Source organism: Lepidochelys kempii, chromosome 8, assembly GCF_965140265.1.
Source record: "Lepidochelys kempii isolate rLepKem1 chromosome 8, rLepKem1.hap2, whole genome shotgun sequence".
Taxonomy (NCBI): Eukaryota; Metazoa; Chordata; order Testudines; family Cheloniidae; genus Lepidochelys; species Lepidochelys kempii.
The window spans coordinates 88,953,970-88,971,693 of NC_133263.1; the positions used below are offsets into that span (position 1 = coordinate 88,953,970).

General features: G+C 41.9%; 1 protein-coding gene across 1 annotated transcript in view; it reads right to left on the reverse strand.

Annotated features, from left to right (window-relative positions):
- Window positions 1-17,724, reverse strand: part of SGIP1 (SH3GL interacting endocytic adaptor 1) — a 163,116-nt gene that overhangs the window by 81,360 nt on the left and 64,032 nt on the right. Inside the window, exons 3-6 of the mRNA XM_073357422.1 lie at window positions 12,763-12,787; window positions 6,427-6,483; window positions 4,754-4,808; window positions 1,926-2,101 (exon numbers count right to left, since the gene is read on the reverse strand). Coding sequence (XP_073213523.1) covers window positions 1,926-2,101; window positions 4,754-4,808; window positions 6,427-6,483; window positions 12,763-12,787 — 313 coding nt within the window. The remainder of the gene's footprint in view (window positions 1-1,925; window positions 2,102-4,753; window positions 4,809-6,426; window positions 6,484-12,762; window positions 12,788-17,724) is intronic.

The window sequence follows — 17,724 nt, forward strand, 5'->3', positions numbered from 1 at the left end:
AAGCCTATTAGATCTTTTCGCCCTTATCTCTGCACCTGACAGTGCACAATTGATCCCTTTGGTATATTTTTAGTGCTATCTCTATTTTTTTAAATTTTCCAGTATTTCTCCTCTCCCCACAAAATGATATCTTTGTCTATAGATAGATACACACAGATATATGCACATTGGATTACTGTGGCTGTGATGTGGTAAAGAGAATCACGAACAGATTTGGTTTAGATGATGTTGCATGATCCTAGGAACTTTAATACTGGTTCTGGGCTTTGAATGTGAAACTCCAGGAAGCAACTTGGTCACAATGAGGAGAAAGCATTTAAAAATCACTAAATGGGCCAATTATCAAAGTAAAACTTCCATAGAGACACCACACAGGCAGGTTATCACCAGAGTTTGGGTTTCAACCCAGATGTAAAACTCCCCACTTCAGGGTGGCTTTACTTAGACACTCACATAACTTAGTGATGTTGCACTGGCCTAAAATAAGGGGGGTGGGGAAGACTTCAGTTTTAGTTCATTTTCACTTTGAGTTTTTGGGGTGTATTCTCAGCCCAAACTCAAAGCAAGATGCCAGACTTGCAAATCCATGCAACTTCAAAAACAAAACAAAAAACAAAAAGCTTTACCTATGGAGAGAAATCACAGAGCTTTGCACAGCTGAATAGATTGGGATAGCAAGTCAGAGATCTTGGTAAGCCTTGAAAAAGATACATGCTAATGGAATAAAAAAAGAGGAAGGGTTTAATGAAATATGGTCCTTCCTTTTAGAAATCTGGATTTATTTCTTCATTAAGGAATGCACATGTAACATTGTATATCAGTGTTATTACAAAGATGTGTAGGTGTTATTGTGATCTGGAAAATAACAGATCAAAACAAGAGGTAGTTCTGATGGATTTTTATGTACAGCAGAAAATGAAACAAATTAAAATTAATACGTGAGGATGAAAGAAGGAAGGTAAAAGCAGGGAAATACACGAGGCCTAATTCTGATCTTACTTTTGCCATTTTTACATTTTGTAGCATCAACAACTTCAGTGGAGTTTTGCCTTATTGTCTTACTGCTATTATAGTACAATCTCAAGTTTCAGAGTAGCAGTCATGTTAGTTTGTACCCGTAAAAAGAACAGGAGTACTTGTGGTACCTTAGAGACGAACAAATTTATTAGAGCATAAGCTTTCATGAACTACAGCTCACTTCATCGGATGCATACAGACTCCAATGAGAGACAATCTCAGTTACTCAAATGTCACGAGAGATACCGAGGGCCCAATTCTCCCATCCTTACCCATGCTGAGTAGTAATTTTTTACATGAATTATCCATCCCATTGATTTCAATAAGGTGACTCACTGTGCGGTACTGCCCAATGTAAGATTGGCAGTATCAGGCCCTAATAAGTTTTGATATCGGAGGGAAATTTCCACGCAATTAACAGATATGAGGAGAACATGACCCTGTTTCGGATAATGGCAGTTTCAGATAACTGGAGTTTGGATTGTGCAGATTCTACTGTAATAGCAAATACTCATTTTTTTAAAAAGAAAATAAGAAAAAAGTATACATGTTGGGTTTTGATTATTTCGAGATGTGTGAAACTCACTGAAATAAAGGAGTACATCAAGAAGTTATAAGATTCTTCATAGTATTTTAACACATTCAGGAAACTTTATGATATTTTAGCACATTCTGAACTAAAAATATCTATTAAAAATCATGACACTGAATCTCCAAGAGCTATTCGTGGCTACTGGGTGACTAAACTAAGAAATAGTGTCTAAACTAGACAACGTGCAAAAAAATTGTATTTAACTATGAATCAGTCTGACGCTCAATTAACAGACTTGCTGACTACTAACAATTAATCAGGATAGGATGTTATTGTTCTCCCAACTTTGTAAAAGATTAAAACACAGGGCACTCACCACTGGAGATGGAGAAAGTGCGATGTTGCCTATTGATGCTTTCAATTCATCTACAGTTGCTGCACTTTTAAGAATGTCTTTAGCCTGCAAAGGCTTAATCTTAATGTTAAACTTCTTGTGTGACTCTTCTTCTTCTTCTGATTCGCTTGAGGAATAAAAGTGCTTTCCTTTGGTAGGTAGATCACAGTTAAAGAATGTTTTGTTCTGCTAAGAGGTAGGCTCTTTATACATAGTGGAGGCAAAATACCACCTCCCTCCCCATCCTTTCAAACTCCTAAAGTCAAGTTTTCAAAAAGTGCCTCAGGCCCATGTTCTGAAGTGACATAGGTGCTTAGAAGCCTAAATCCCTCTGATTTTCCAGTAAGATTTAGGTTCCTAAGTCACTTTGGAAAATGGGATTTAGGTGTTTTTGAAAATTTTACCCCAACTGTACATCTGCAAAAATGGGTAACAGAGGTCACACATTTTTGCCAATCCTGTCACTACTATTCCATTTTGTCATATTTGTATATAACAGATACATAATATACATATATATATACACACACACAATAGCATGGATGTAAATTGCTGACTGCTCATAAAAGTAGGTAAAACTGCACTGTGGGATAGCATTAATTTAGGAGTACTCTTTTTCCACCACTCAGCACTGTACCAGTTTACACTCTATACACGAATACGTAACCAGGAAGTTTCAGTGGCAGCAGAAGAGGAAGTTATGAGCCTATTTTCCCACGGTCTACTTACTAAAGGCAGCTCACTGCACAGGCCAGATTCTTGTCTGCAGCGTGGCTGGTTTGTATCGCACCATTGACACAGACGACCTATAAAGTTAGCAAAGCCAGTAAGGGAGATCAACCCAGTGCAAAGGGTGTAGTAGCACCAAATCTTACTCCACTAACTTTCCCTGCAACAGGGATAGAGGGTGTGGTTGGAGGAAAGGGGACATACCCACAATATCCCTTCATTGTGCCAATCCTCAGCTGTGTGTTATATCCTGGGATAAGAGAGAGTTCTTCAGTCTGTTCAAACAAAATGCAGAGATCCTGACCAGCAGGAGGAGGATAAAGGGAGAGCACCTGTGAGCTTTAAGCCTCCTTCATATGCACACCTCATACTTGTGCTCTGAGAGTCACAATGGAGGAGATGGGCCAGTGTGTATATATTGTTCTACATTTTGAGAATATCTAAAATGTTATGGCTCCTCTGTACCAAGTAAATAAAATTTATAGCTATCTTAAGGGTTTTCCATGGTGCCTATCACACCCTAGACCAGAGGTGGGCAAACTACGGCCCGCAGGACCACCCTGCCCAGCCCCTGAGCACCCATCCAGGGAAGCTAGCTCCCAGCCCCTCCCCTGCAGGCACACCACCGCACGTGCCCGCCCACCTCCCAGGCTTTCTAATAAGCCTGTCCTGCCACTGGCATGGTAAGGGGGCAGGGGGGAGGGAGGTTGGATAAGGGGCAGGAGGACCCAGGGGGCAGTCAGGAGACAGGGGGCGGTTGGATGGGGGGAGGTTTGGAGTGGGGCAGTCAGGAGACAGGGGGGATTGGATAGAGGGTGAGGTCCTGGGGGGTCAGAGGGTGGGGTTCTGGGGGAGGGCAGTTAGGGATGGGGGTCCCAGGAGGGGGCGGTCAGGGGACAAAGAGTGGGGGGCGGGTTGGATGGGTCAGGAGTCCCGGGGGGGGCCTGTCAGGGGGTGGAGGTGTGGATAGGGGTTGGGGCGGTCAGGGGACAAGAAGCAGGGGGATTGGATGGGTCAGAGGTTCTGAGGCGGGCAGTCAGGGGGTGGGAAGTGGGAGGGGTCTGATGGGGTCGGGGGCCAGGCTGTTTGTGACTGCACAGCCTTCCCTCCCCGGCCCTCCATACCATTTTGCAACCTCGATGTGGCCCTCAGGCCAAAAAGTTTGCCCACCCCTGCCCTAGACAAATGTATTTTAAATAAAATATATATCTACACTTTCAAAGCCTCTTACACATCACTGTATATGGATGGTGATTTTCAAAAGGCAAATTCATTTCTGCTTAGATTTGCTTTTACAAAAACAAGATATCTCCTCTTGCTCCTGCTTACATTCATTTAAATGGATGAAAGGAACAGTGTCAACAATTACACAGCGATTAGATCAGCATAAACAAGCTTGAGATTAAATACAATACTTTGCACATTTCTATATTAACTTCACAACATGGTTTATAAACACTCAGTGTCACTAGTTCGTTGAGAAGTAAAATAGTAGCACCCTCATTTTATAGATGGAGAAAATAAAGAACAGTTAGGTGACTTGCCCAAGTGAGTCTATGGCAGTGCTGAAAACAGGATTGAGAATCTAGAGATCTGGGTTCTGACCATTAGATGAGGATTCCTACTTTTCAAGACTCATAAATGTAACATTTGTTCAGCTCCTCTAGTTTTAATTCTCTCTTACAAGGCCAAAGGCGTTCTGCAGAGAGATGGAAACTGCTTCTTTCCTCCAGTGAATGAACACACTGCTTCTGCAACCCTTCTAGTTTCTGCCAACCCAGAGAAAAGGGCTAGAAATCTGCTTTGATTCACTGCAAGCATTATAATCACATCTGTTTTAGTGGCATGCACTGAACGTAATTATTTCTCAGTGTGCTTCCTATCCACTTACTCCTTTCTGTTAATTTCTTATGAATAAAACAAGGCAGTTCTGTATCAGGTGAATCTCCACTGGGCTTCACTTTTAGCTGAGGAATAATAGTGTACAGAAAAATAAGGGAAAAATTTCAGTGACCACTCCATGAACCCATGATCATATTACAGTTTGCAAACTGAGATGTAAGGCTAACAATAAAGGATATAGCCTGGTTCTTCTGGTCTGATGCTGTATCCCTCTTCATCAAGTTCAGGTGAATTCTGGGTGGGGCATAAACAAAGCAAAATAATTAAGTTCTTGTTAAACATTTCACTGAAGAGCAACTTAAGCGATTTCTTCTATCAGGAGGATATGTCAAAGGAAACGCTGGACTGATTAAATAGTGAGCTTTACCCAAAATTAGAAAAAAGTAGAGCAAGCTGAAGAGAAGCCTTTGTTTATAGGAGGCTTAACATGGCTGCAGCTGCACTGGTTAATATCTATAAACTACCCTACCATGACAAGGTAAGTGATATTGTTGTTAACTCTGGCAGTGTCAATCAAGTCCACTGCACAGAGCTGACCTGGCAAGTGTAAGGGTTTGGAGAGAAAAGAAAGGCAGGATTGTAGGAATTGCACAGGATTTTAACAGTCTCTGCTAGGTTGCTGCAGAAACCACTGCAACTATGGTCCACAGAATTAGGCAGGTAAAAAGTGCTGGGAAGAGGGATGGAAACAATGGAAGGCAGGCACCAAAAATAAGAAGCCATGTAGTACAGAAACACAATCATTCTAGGGCCCATACGCTCCAGAAGAGCATTCGACCCTGCAGGCCTTTGAGCCTGTGGAACAGGCTATAGAATCAGATCCATAGGCAGTTAAGGCAAAAGTCATCAGTGCTGCATTTAACATAGTTTTGAACCATTAGCTTCTTGGCAGGTAAATGCTCTCAATGTTCAACTGAAATTTTTTTTTCCAATTAACTCTGACATATTCCATATTGATGGTATAATCAGTCTCAAATAGACCTTTCCTTATTACTCAGGGTAATTGGTACTTAATGGGTAATTTGAGCTACCCAGTATCTAGATAATTTTACACAATCTAATTAACATGAGGATATAAAATATATTTCAGAGTAAGGTTAGGTTTCAACTACACATTTGCAGGGTGATAAAATAGCTGAATTCATTTTTTTTCTCCACAGTGATGTCGTTCTTACAATTGCCAATTCTGATTCAACAGTAAGATTTACTCCATCACTTAAATAGGCACACAGCATGAAAAAATGGATTAGTTCCCTCATATCAATTTTTGTGGTTTTACAATTCCATTTTTCTATTTTTATTGCAGGTTTTTCTCTCACCCCTGTTGCTGCACGATACACAAACAGGGAAACGACCTATAGTTAAATTGACTGCACATGAAGCACTGTCAAAGTCACGTCAACAAACAAAAAACTGGAGATAATATTGTTTTCATTAATCACTGCCGGTTTCCAGTAATCTTAGGTGTAACTCGTAACAACAGGCAAAAAATTTCTGAGGGAAGTGTGCCTTGCAACATGACATCCCTCGCACCCTCAGCTTGCTCTAGGAACAGTCGTTTCCACATAACAAAGTATGTGGAAAGGAAAACGGAGTCTTTGCCTGAAATACATAGTAACATTTGAACCAGGCTGGAGTTGTGAATACTCCAGGATGTGATCTTCATTCTGAAGTGGAGAGAGTGAAATGAAGATGAGGATTCTATATATGAAGCACACACACTTGGATCAGTGAAAACAATCAAGTCTACCAGACTGACATAATCCTGCAGCATATGAAGGGTTAGGAATTTCCCATCACATAGCACTGACATCTATTAAAAACGGAGGGAGGGGATCATCCAGATACTTACGTATCTTTCCCAGTCAATCTCTGCATAAAATCCATTTGGAGCTCCATTACTTTTCTTCTGTAATACATTTGAGAACAAATTTACAATTTTTAAATTGAAGAGCTAAGAATCACACAATGTCTATCTGGAGCAAACTACTGAAATCTGTCACAGAATGGCCAGAATAGAAACCCTCTAAAGAAACTGGTCAGTACGGTCAGATGATTGTGATGTCCCTAAGCAGCTATTTCATACAAACAATACAAATTTTAAAATCATGTAAAAGACTGATTTTTGGTTATAAATAGGGCAATTCAAAATCCATAGCCCACCAAATAAATGATACTTTGCATTTCTGTAGAATCTTCCACATCCCTATTTCAGTGCACTTTATAAACAACCATTCATTGAAATCCCCACCACCCTGTGAGGAAGGGAAGCAAAATTATGAATTCATTGTGCCGTGCTGAGACACTTCAGTACATTTATAGTGCTATAGGTTCATCACCACCAAGTATTGGACAGATTTCCACAACACCTTCACTTATTGAGTACACATAGCTTTCTTCAGGTTGTAATGGAGGTAGCTGTGGGGTTACATATATGTATGTGTACATGTAGAAAGCCTGGTCATAAGTAGTGTTTTATACAATGAGCCGCCTTGCTTAGTCATCATCCACTGCTTTAGTCTTTTCTGGAAAAAGAAATCATGATACGCTAACAGGTGTTATCGGTTTCTGCAGAAAGCAACGTTGCTTTCTTATAGGCAGTAAACTGTATTCATTGCAGAAATGGTGCCAAATGGTGCAGCAAAAGTGACTAATTGTCCACCTGAGGTGTGTGCTGAAAGACTAAAGAGGCTCAGATTGATCTAGGGTCAAACTCTGCTATTATTTACCACACACACCCCCACAAACCCCACCCGGGGTGAAAATGGCTCTCTTGTCAATATCCGTTAATTAGCAAAAGCAAAAACCAATAGCTGGGCAGAGTTCTGTCCTTAGCTTGAGAACTTGTACTCTCAATGTAAATTTTAATTGCGAAGTTATAAAACGTTTACCCAAAGAAGTTTATAAAAGAAACACTAATGCACCTTTCCACAGAGGGGCACAGATGAAGACCACTATAATGTTCAGACAGGAATTGCACTGCATTACTGATGTCACTATGGTTAGGTTCATCTTAAAGCAAAGTCTGTTCACCACACAATAAAACGTGTCAATGAAGTCTCTACAATTAAAATGTACTATATGTGCAGCAATCTCTTTTCAAATCAACAAGCTGTTTACCAGTCTGAGAGACGTCAAACTAACCACACTTATGCATGCTAAACATGTCAGGCTACTCTTAAGGCACTAAATAGGTTTAAACAATCCTCTAATTTATATACTTAATACAGGCCCAGTTTTCAAACTCAGGCAACTAAATTAGACAGCACCCAGAATGGAACTGGGTTAACAGTAGCACCAGATTACCCAAATTTAAGGGCCCAATCCAACCTCCACTCAAATAGTGGAAAGACTCCCATTGATTTTAGTTGGAGCTGGATCAGGCCACAAATCACCTAGAGGCTTGTCTACATGAACATTTAGTTCACAGCAAGCTGCTGTGTGTGACGCTCCCCTGCACTAGCCTCCTGCAAACCAGCTGAGGCACATTAACAGTTCTCTAATGCCTTTTGCACTAACCCCCTTTGAAACAGGACTAATCAAAGCACATCAACAAACTATTAATGTGTCCAGAGGGTCAATGCAGATAGTTAGTCCATGGCAGGCCGGCAGGGCGGGGGTGGGGGGCGGTAGAGTCACACCCCAACTTGGTGCAAACTGCTCATGTAGACAAGCCCTAAGTCCTTCTGTTTTTATACCATGCTCATCGCTATAGTATCAAAGCACCTAAATTCAGAACTGAGTACCTTATTTTAGAGGCCAAATACAAACTGAGCTTTGAATGTGCTCTGCATAGTTGTTAATCTTAACATTTTTAGTAGTAAATTTGTCTTTATAGCTAACATATCAGAATTCTCTCACTATATAGGAGTCTGAAAGGTATTTTTCCTAATTTCTTCAACAATTTTTAAAACATGTTTTACTCACTGTTTTTATAACCCTTTGGAAGCTTTAAACTGAAATCTGTTTCCTTACCGAAATTTTTTTTCCTCCTTCACGTGCACACTCTGGTTTGTTATTGAAGGGTGGCTCATGAGGATGAGGACTGGGAAGCTGGAATGGATTTTGGTTTTGTAGAAAAAGTGTTAAAGTATTGGGAGGGTTTTAAACATACAAAGAATGACATGGCGTTAGTAAACATACTATACAGTGTAAAAAAGAGGGTTGGCCAAATTTGGTTCCTTTAAATGTAAAGGAAACATTGGGACTCAGACCAGGGCTCTATTCACCAGACAATAGGGTTGGCAGATATTGGGCTACAGAGGCTTCATGGTATTTCGTATCTCAAGGACGCATCAGATCGTATTCCTGGTTCAGCAAGCACTTAAAGGGCCTGATTCCACAGGATTAGCCCCTGAATTTGTAAAATGAGCAGGAAGAACCAGGTAGCGTATCAGGAGTGCTCACACTTTTCATAATGTGTACTCCTTCTTCATAAACATCCCTTTTTGACTGTCTCATGGACACCTCTGCTCTACTTGATCCACAGACTACCTTCTTTCTCATTCACAACCATATCACTCCTGTGGCAACTACAGCAGTTGCTTGCATGGAAAGGTCATATTAGGAAGGGATTTACTACACTATGTCTGTCTATTAATGCATGTTAGCAGCTGGAAATGGGGAAGGGGATGTGAGCACCATCTGGCCACCCAACTGTTCACAGACCACAACTCGAGAACTTCTGCTCTATAAAAAAGGATCAGCACATGCCAACAACTGATAGTCAGAATGGTCGGGATTCTGTAGTTTGGGATTTCAAGACCGTACCGTGAAGACAGCTACTGTAGGAGGTTACACCAAGGGTTAGATTCACAACAGGATTTACGTGAATAACTGTCACTTTAGGTGCCTAAGTTCCAGCATCAGGTCTCACTTGGATTCACAATATGCCCACTCAGCTTCTGTCAAACCCTGTAGCCTCCTAAACTTGCTTGGTGCTTAAGTTTTCGCCGTAAAAATTCCCAAGGTGCTAGGGTTACCACGTCTCTGGTTTTTGACTGGAACACCTGGTCAAAAAGAGACTCTGGTGGCTCTGGTCAGCACCACTGACCGGGCCATTAAAAGTCCAGTTGGTGGCACAGGCAGGCTTCCTACCCAGATCTGCGCAGCTCCCAGGAAGCTCCGACATTTCCTTTCCACTTAGGGGGTGGCCACGGGAGCTCTGCATGCTATCCCTGCCCTGAGCACCGGCTCCGCAGCTCCCATTGGCCAGGAACTGCACAGCCCCTGTGGCCGCCCCTCCCCCTAAGAGCTGGAGAGACATGCCGGCCACTTCCCAGGAGCCGCCTGAGGTAAACGCCGCCCGGAGCCCACACTCCCAGCCCCCTGCCCCAGCCCTGAGCCCCCTGCCACACTGCCTGCACCCCCAGCCGCAACCCAAATCCCACATCCCACACACACACTCCAAATCCCTCTGCCCCAGTCCAGAGCTCCCTTCTACACCCCCAAGCACCTCATCCCCAGCTCCACCCTGGAGCCTGCACCTGCAGCCCAATCCCCTGCCCCAGCCCAGTGAAAATGAGCGAGTGGACGAGGGTGGGGGAGAGCAAGCGACAGAGGGAAAGGGGACAGAGTGAGTGGGGGAGGGCTGCGGGGCAGGGGCGGAGCCTCAGGGTAGGGGGTGGGGTTTTCTGCGATTAGAAAGTTGGCGGCCCTACTAGGTGCCTATGTTTCTGCCTCTGCACATGTACTCTCTCTAGGTCCCAATGTGATGCACAAACCAGGAGAAGATAGGTGTTCCTTTGCCTAACTCACTTGCAGGACCCAATCCACTAGGAGTGTTCAGAGGCTGCTTATCAGAGAGCTCATGCAAAATGGCTGGGGGCAGGGAAAGAGGGAGAAGAAGGACCGTGCTTATAAGTTTTAGCCCAATCATTAGTTTATAAACCTGCAGAGGCAGATTAGGGGTTTGTGGGGCCCTGGGCCACAGCAAGTGGGGGGGGCCCTGGGCCACAGCAAGTGGGGAGCCCCCCTCACCCCTTTTGCCTGCAGTCCCCCCCAGCTGCCCCCCAGCACTCCTGCCAGGGAAATGGGATCAGGGTATGGGGGTTTGCCCTGCCCCGCCCCCAGCCCAACACTCCTTCTGGGGAGTGGGGTCGCAGGCTTCCCCTGCTCCCTTGCAGGAGCGCTGGCTAGGCGGAGCAGGACGGGGCGTGGGGTTGCTCATTTTGGGGGGGAACCCTGGGCACAGGCCCTCCTGGTCCTGCAGCTAATCCGCCACTGCAAACCTGGGGTGTGTGAGATCACTGGTTCAAGTCTCCCTTCCACCTGAGGGGGAGAACGGATTTGAACAGGGATCTGCCACCTCTCAGGTGAGTGTCCTGTGGATTATGTGGGGCTCCCTCAGTCTCTTACGTTGAAGCCATTCCACTGTGGATAAATAAGTAAAGAGTCATTGGACTGGGGGACTGGATCCAGGGTGAGGGCTCTAATCAGGAGGCTACAGAGTCATTTTCATGCTTGCTCTCTCAATCTCTCTCTAGCTCAATGACTTGTTATTACTGACAATAAAACTGCTAACAGTTTGCTATTGAAGAGTGCATGGTAGTACTAGATCTAACAACAAAATCTGCTACTTCTGCTACTCTTTAGCATCAACAACAAAAAAAAGCCATGATGTGGTCTGACAAGCTACCCACAACTTTGGCACCCAATCCTGCTATCACTGAAACCAACAGTAGTTTTGTCATTGGTTTCAGAAGGTCTTTAATCTGTTAGGTAACTCTTCATTCTTAGACTCCGTATACAGGGGGTATCCACCTTACACTTTTTTCTTGCTTCAAGAAGCGCAGTGTGGGTATGTCTGTATACGTGACACAAAGATTAACAGAATTCCCCCACATATCGTGATCTTTGGGTAAGTATGTCACATTTACAGGAGGCCTAAGAAATTGCAGATGGAGAAAAGGAAAGTAGCACTGCATTTGAAACATGAGGAGTACTGCACACAGAGAAGAGATAAGGCAAATACCTGACTGCAGCTGACATAGAAAAAACAGAAGAAACAGAGTCTGAGAGTAGCAGAACAGAAAGAAGAGGACAGGAGGAAGAGTCCAAGGGCAGACAGGAAAGGAACAGAAGAGGAGAAGTAGAGGTTGAAGACCAGGGAAGACAGATTTGTACATTCCACAGTTTCATGTAATCTGCAAATCTACATTTTTCTTTTCTTTCTGATGAATAGAGCCTTGATTAAAGTGTTACCCAAAGTTTAGTATTCTGAACTTCATTTCTTGACATTTCTTAAGAATTAACGACAAAGGGCTCTATGAGTGCAGGGTTATCACGAAGCTAAGGATCTTGGGTCAGATGACAAAGACATGTGCCTCTTAAAGCAGTAATTAAGCATTCGAATTTTTGTGTGATTTTACGGGAGACACATATAATGTTTTTAATGACTGGTTTAGTTTCCACTCCAGAGCTCTGAGTATGATGCAGAGTAACTACAAACAGTTTCCCAGCTGCACCAGTTTTCCTTCTGAATACGTTCCTGATTTTTATTTGAGGCATGAGCTTTTTAAATCTGAGTACCAAATCTCTTTAAAAAACAAATTACAGTAAAATCAATGTCTGAACCCAACATACTTCTTTGCAAACTTGAAATTTAGGAATCAAGACCCCTCTAAAGTCCAATTTTAGTAGGGACATTCATTCTTAAAACCATAAGTTAAAGCAGCCATAATTTAAAAGTAACCACTCTCCTATTTTCAATTTAATATAGAAAATAAAAATTGCACAGAAAATAGTCAAACTTGTCACATTTCTCTTCATAACCTTTCAGATTACTAATCCATTGTGCAGAAAATGCTGTACAACATTTTCCCATAAAAAGTAAACATTCATAATAAAAAGGCAGCTTTCAAATTCTTGATTTTAGTTAACATTACCTTTGAACTATTTTTATACAGGATTTATAAAGTGGCTGTATGTACAACAGAGATGATTTTGGCACTGCAACTATATTGACTGCTTATTTTTGACAAATAAATAATCTTCCCAGACTGAATTCCTCTGATTTAAACAAACAGCTCTCTCATAAAGAGAATTTTTAATGTATTTACTACATTAAATGGAAAGAGAGAGAAAGTGTAAGACCTTCCTTATGCTGATTTGCAGAGGACAATGCTTTTCGACAGACACAGACTGAATGCCATTAAGAATAATTTTATAAGAAGAGTTTAGTACTTACAATTCCGTCCCTGTCTGGTGATCCTCTACAACAAAGATAAAATACATATTAGTCAAAAAACAGTCTAATTCAGCCTTTTCTGTTTAACCTTTGTAAACAATTTTCTCAGCTAATTCACACGAGCTGTGGTTTTTATGGTCAGCTACTGTCACCCACCTTCCAATTGCTGATAAGAACCACAGGAATGCTGTGGTGGTAACATTTTCAAAGGTCTTAATATCTCTTTCATGGGATTTGTACACCGTACCCTTCTGATGGAGAAATGTGGACTTCTGTTTTCAGTGTTTGTTCTTTACATTCACATTCTGATATTCATTTCTCCCAAAACAATCTCAAACCTTACGTGAGACATGTTGTATGTTCTTTTAGAAGACACAGTAGAAATAGAAAATACATTGACAATTTAGGGCCCAATCCTGCAAGTACTTTCTACTGGACAGAGTCCTTTCTTCTGAGGAATAGTAGTAGCAGCTGCACTGAAGTCAGCAGGACTAGTTACCATATAAAGGACTATGCTTAAGAGTGTTTGCAGAACTGGGCCTTAAGCTGTAGCAAGCATGGAACAGCTAGAGATATGGCAGTCATGTTTATTTAGCATTATATAAATATGATAAAGTGTTGAGTGAAATAAGTAATTATTAAATCCAGCCCCCACTCTTCCCTCTCCCACGCCCTCCACATCCTTCCGTCTCATCTAGTGCTACAGATGTTCCAAAGACTGATGGTCAAGACTTATGACATTGTACAAAATCTACAGGCAGCTACTGCCAACTCAAGTATAATTAAACACACCAATGTCCTTCATTGAACCACTCTATAATGATTGTGTATTTGCCTTTTCTTAGTCTACGATTTAATATTTAAATCTTACTCATTACATGAGGTTCCCAAAATATTTTTCTAAAGCAGCAGATGTAATATAAGATTCCATATTCCACACATGTTCCTTAAGCTTAGTGATTTTGGTTTTGGGTAGGGAATATTTAGACTCCCTAGAACCACATGTTTGAATCCCAGCAGAGATGGCTCAATTCTTCCTCCTTCCGAGGTATTAGTGGACTGCATATTGTGTGCTTGTGCCCAGGTTACCAAGCAATCCAGATCTGTCTGTATCAGTGACCTGTCCTCTTCATTATTTACCACTCCAACTTCTGTGTCAACTGCAAACTTTATCAGTCATGACTTTAGGTTTTCTTCCATGTCGTTGATAAAAATGTTAAATACTGTAGGACCAAGAACCAATCCCTGAAGGACTTCACTAGAAACACACACATTTGATGATGATTCCCCACTTACAATTAAAACAAATTTGACTTTCAAATTAGCTCAGGATGATTAACACTATGCATATCAATATTAGACAAGTAGCTTATTTTATCAACTAAGTAAGTAACTTTAGAGTTTTTTCCTGGTCTCAGAATTCCCTCTAATTCAATTTCCCTTCACTCATTCAAGCAAATGTTCCCATCTGCTGTAGGTTTTTCATCTGCTCTCTTGATCTGGGCTGGTTTCCAAAGATCTCTGACCTGATGGCCTCAAAGGCACCCCATTGGATTCCTGGGTCTGCGACCATCTCCTTTGCATTCTCTGCTTTAGCTTAAAACTCTTGAATGTGGAGGCTTTGCAAATTCCTCTGGATTACATCTGTGCTATTTCAGAACTCCTCTTCTCCAGGAATTTACTTGTCCCATTCATATTAATTCTGGACCTCTATGTAAGCTCACTGTGCATCAGTACCTTTGCTGAATGCTGAGACAGATATGGCAATTTTCTGCAGTATCCTTGAAAACTCTTATTGTATAAAACAAATTTAATTGTGGGTCAGGATTGTATGTAGTCTCTCTAGGGGGTAGATGAGATCAATGACAAAACTGGGAGTTCAAAAGACTATATTGAAAATGTGCCAGACAAGTATAGACTTTTGGGACAATAAGTGTTAAGTGGATTTCCTGGGGAATCCCCAGGGAGAGGTTAATGAAAATTACCTAACTATGGGTTATGCGAAAACCCAGCCTTCTGAAGCTATGCTCTGAGGAGAGGCTCTTTGTCTGCCGATAATCCGATAAACCTAATCTGTATAAAGAAACGGTTGCTCTTCCCAGCCTTTGTTCTGAAACGAACAAAGTATCAAGATACAAACTTGTAGTTATGGGGAAAAATCCAGTGGTGGTTTTTGGAGGACTGAAAACTACAAGAGGTTGGGGTGACTTCTGCTAAGCTTTTTAGCAGGCATGTAGGTTCTTTTATTGTTTTAATATATTTTCTCTGTAATGTTTTTACCTTAAAAATAAATGTGCTTGCTTAGAAGGAGCTGTGTGGCAACTTACAACTGCAGGCAATAGATCAGTCTAGCCTTCAGAGAAAGCAAAGCACAGGCACCGTTCTGTTTAGTGCAGTCCAGGGAGCTGTGTAGTCTTAAAACCTCTGGTGAGGAGGGAGTGAGGCCTGGGTCCGCCCCCAAGAGAGGTGATGGCTGGGGGCTGGAAATCTGTAAGTAGGTGCCATTCAAGGACCACGAAGGGGGAAAACACAAATGCAATTATCCTGAAACTGTGACAGCTGCATCATGACTGATTGCTGACATGCCCATAGGTGTTCTTGGGATGTGGCTATGGTAAGAGAATCAGTGCTGTTGCTGCAGCTTCTTCCAATGGACAACTCCTGTATGTTCTTCCAAATTACATCTCTTCCTGCCTAATGTAGCCAATTATTTTATTTTATTATTTATTTGTGTGATGTTATGATTAACATGTTATATTACATATATTTATTGTATGTTAATTAGAGTTAATTTGAAGGATTATAAAAGTATCGATGGTTCCTCTAAATACTGATCAAAGTATCAGACATGAGTAAGACAAGCTGAAATGCAAGAACCTGTAGGTTGAGGCCTGCAAGACTTTAGCTTAGCTATTTTGGGCCTTGGAGACAAGAAATGATGACACAAGTGACCAGAAAATAACCCGATGCTCTAGGATCATGAGAAAAGAGGTACCAACTGGTAAGATTGCAAAAAATTACCCAGAAGATTAATATTAGATCATAAAAATACTGTAAAGGTGCATCTGTCTCCAACATGTGTCTTAACCACAGAATACAGGTTGTGTGTCAATGCTAATGAGAATAAAGGGAATTTACACAGCCTATAAAAACTGGGGTCCCTTAAGATTCCAGGGACACAAACCAATAAGAGAAAAGAGGGTTGGTGCTTTTTTGGACATGCGCAGAATGTAGGTATAGACAGAATCACACTATAAATAGGGGATGCCCAGGACAGGGAGCTCAGTTTTCCTCTGAGAGACTCCAGCAGGAACCATCCCTCTACTGATGATCAAGCCATGAGAGACCCATCAGACCCTAACACTGTTGTTAAGGATGCGAGTATAAACATATTTGTAAATTGGGCATAGGTCTGTATAGAATTTCTGTATACTTAGCTGATCATAACTTTAATGAAACTTGTAAAACAGTCTAGACCTTGTACTTGTGAATGTATGTGTGGTCACTACTTTTGGTCTTTATGTGTTCCTAAAGAGACTAACTCTGGAGCAAGGAGCACTCTGTTAAACTTGAAACTGTAGCCGCCAGAGCCGAACCCACAGTGGTGTAATACAACATTACAAAATTCACTTTCAATAAAATAATAGGCGACACCAATGGCAGCATTCAATGTTAATACAGCCAATAGATTCCTGTCTCCCTTCTGCCCTCAGCTTAAAATATTGCAATCTGTTCAGTTTCCTCTCCACACCTCTACTTTATTGAGTTTGTTCTTTTTTTATGGCTTCATTCCCTTTTGGAAACTTTGGAGTTGATTGACATCTCCACTTTCCTCCTTATTTCAGCATATGCAGCCACCTTCAAGCCACCTGCTCTTTGTCCCCAGTGCACTGTTACATGTCCTCATGCAGACTGAACTAATTATCAGTTCGCAATCCACACTTAAATTTAAAAAATGTTAACAAGATTCTTTTATAATAAATCCAGCTATAAATATAAATTTCATTCTATTAATCCTTGATTATAATTACAGAGAAAACTAGCACGATAAAGCAAATTGGATTACTAAAGCACTGCTGAACTTAGTTAATACTAAAGTTGCCTATTTTGAGTTGGCATCTTCATCCAAGTTTTCACTGACTTTGCTTGAGTTGTTCAAACCCAAAGCCCATGGCTGATTCTGTATGTTTTCAAAGTAGTTTCAGACATAATTAGACTCTTCAGAGCCTCTTCAGACGGAGAGACTCAACCTGTTAGTTAATGTCTGTAAGGAATACTTGATCTCACTACTGACTCTGTCGTTGTTGTTTTTTACTCAGGAGCTCAGACACTATGGTGATGGGCACTAATGTAAGACCCTAGCTAGATAGATTGAGTTTGGGTCTTCAAATATGACAGTTCTTAATAGTGAGTATATGACTAAGTACAGAAGGCCTGTTACTGACTCTATAAATAGAGAGCCCTTCTCCTTGCCTTAAAATTTCTGTCAAACTGTTATGTTTTTCTGTAACAGCTACCAGTGCACAAGTAGAAGTAGAGAATGTACCATAGTGTCTAGAACTGCATGAGTGTGACAGGCTGGACTAGGCCCAAAGGCCCCTTGCTGGAGGCCTCAGGGTTCTGTCACACCCATCCCAGGAAAGGAGCAGTGGAGAGGTCCTCCAAGCAGGCTAGAGTGGCTGCAGAGGAAGCAGCCAATCAGGGCCCAGGAAGGCCATATAAAAGGAGCTGCAAAACAGAGCAGCAGTTAGTTGCTGCATGGAGCAGGAGAAGAATGGACTGCAGGCCTGGCTGCCTGGAACAGCAGCAGGACTATGGACAACTAACGCTGCTGGCAGGGACCGGGGGACCAAGAGGCTCCTGGCTGGTTGCTAGGGATTGAATAAGGACTAAGCCTGGGAAGGGCTACAGAAAGATAGTGTCTCCAGGAAGCCCTGGGGATACAGCCCCATATCAGGGGTG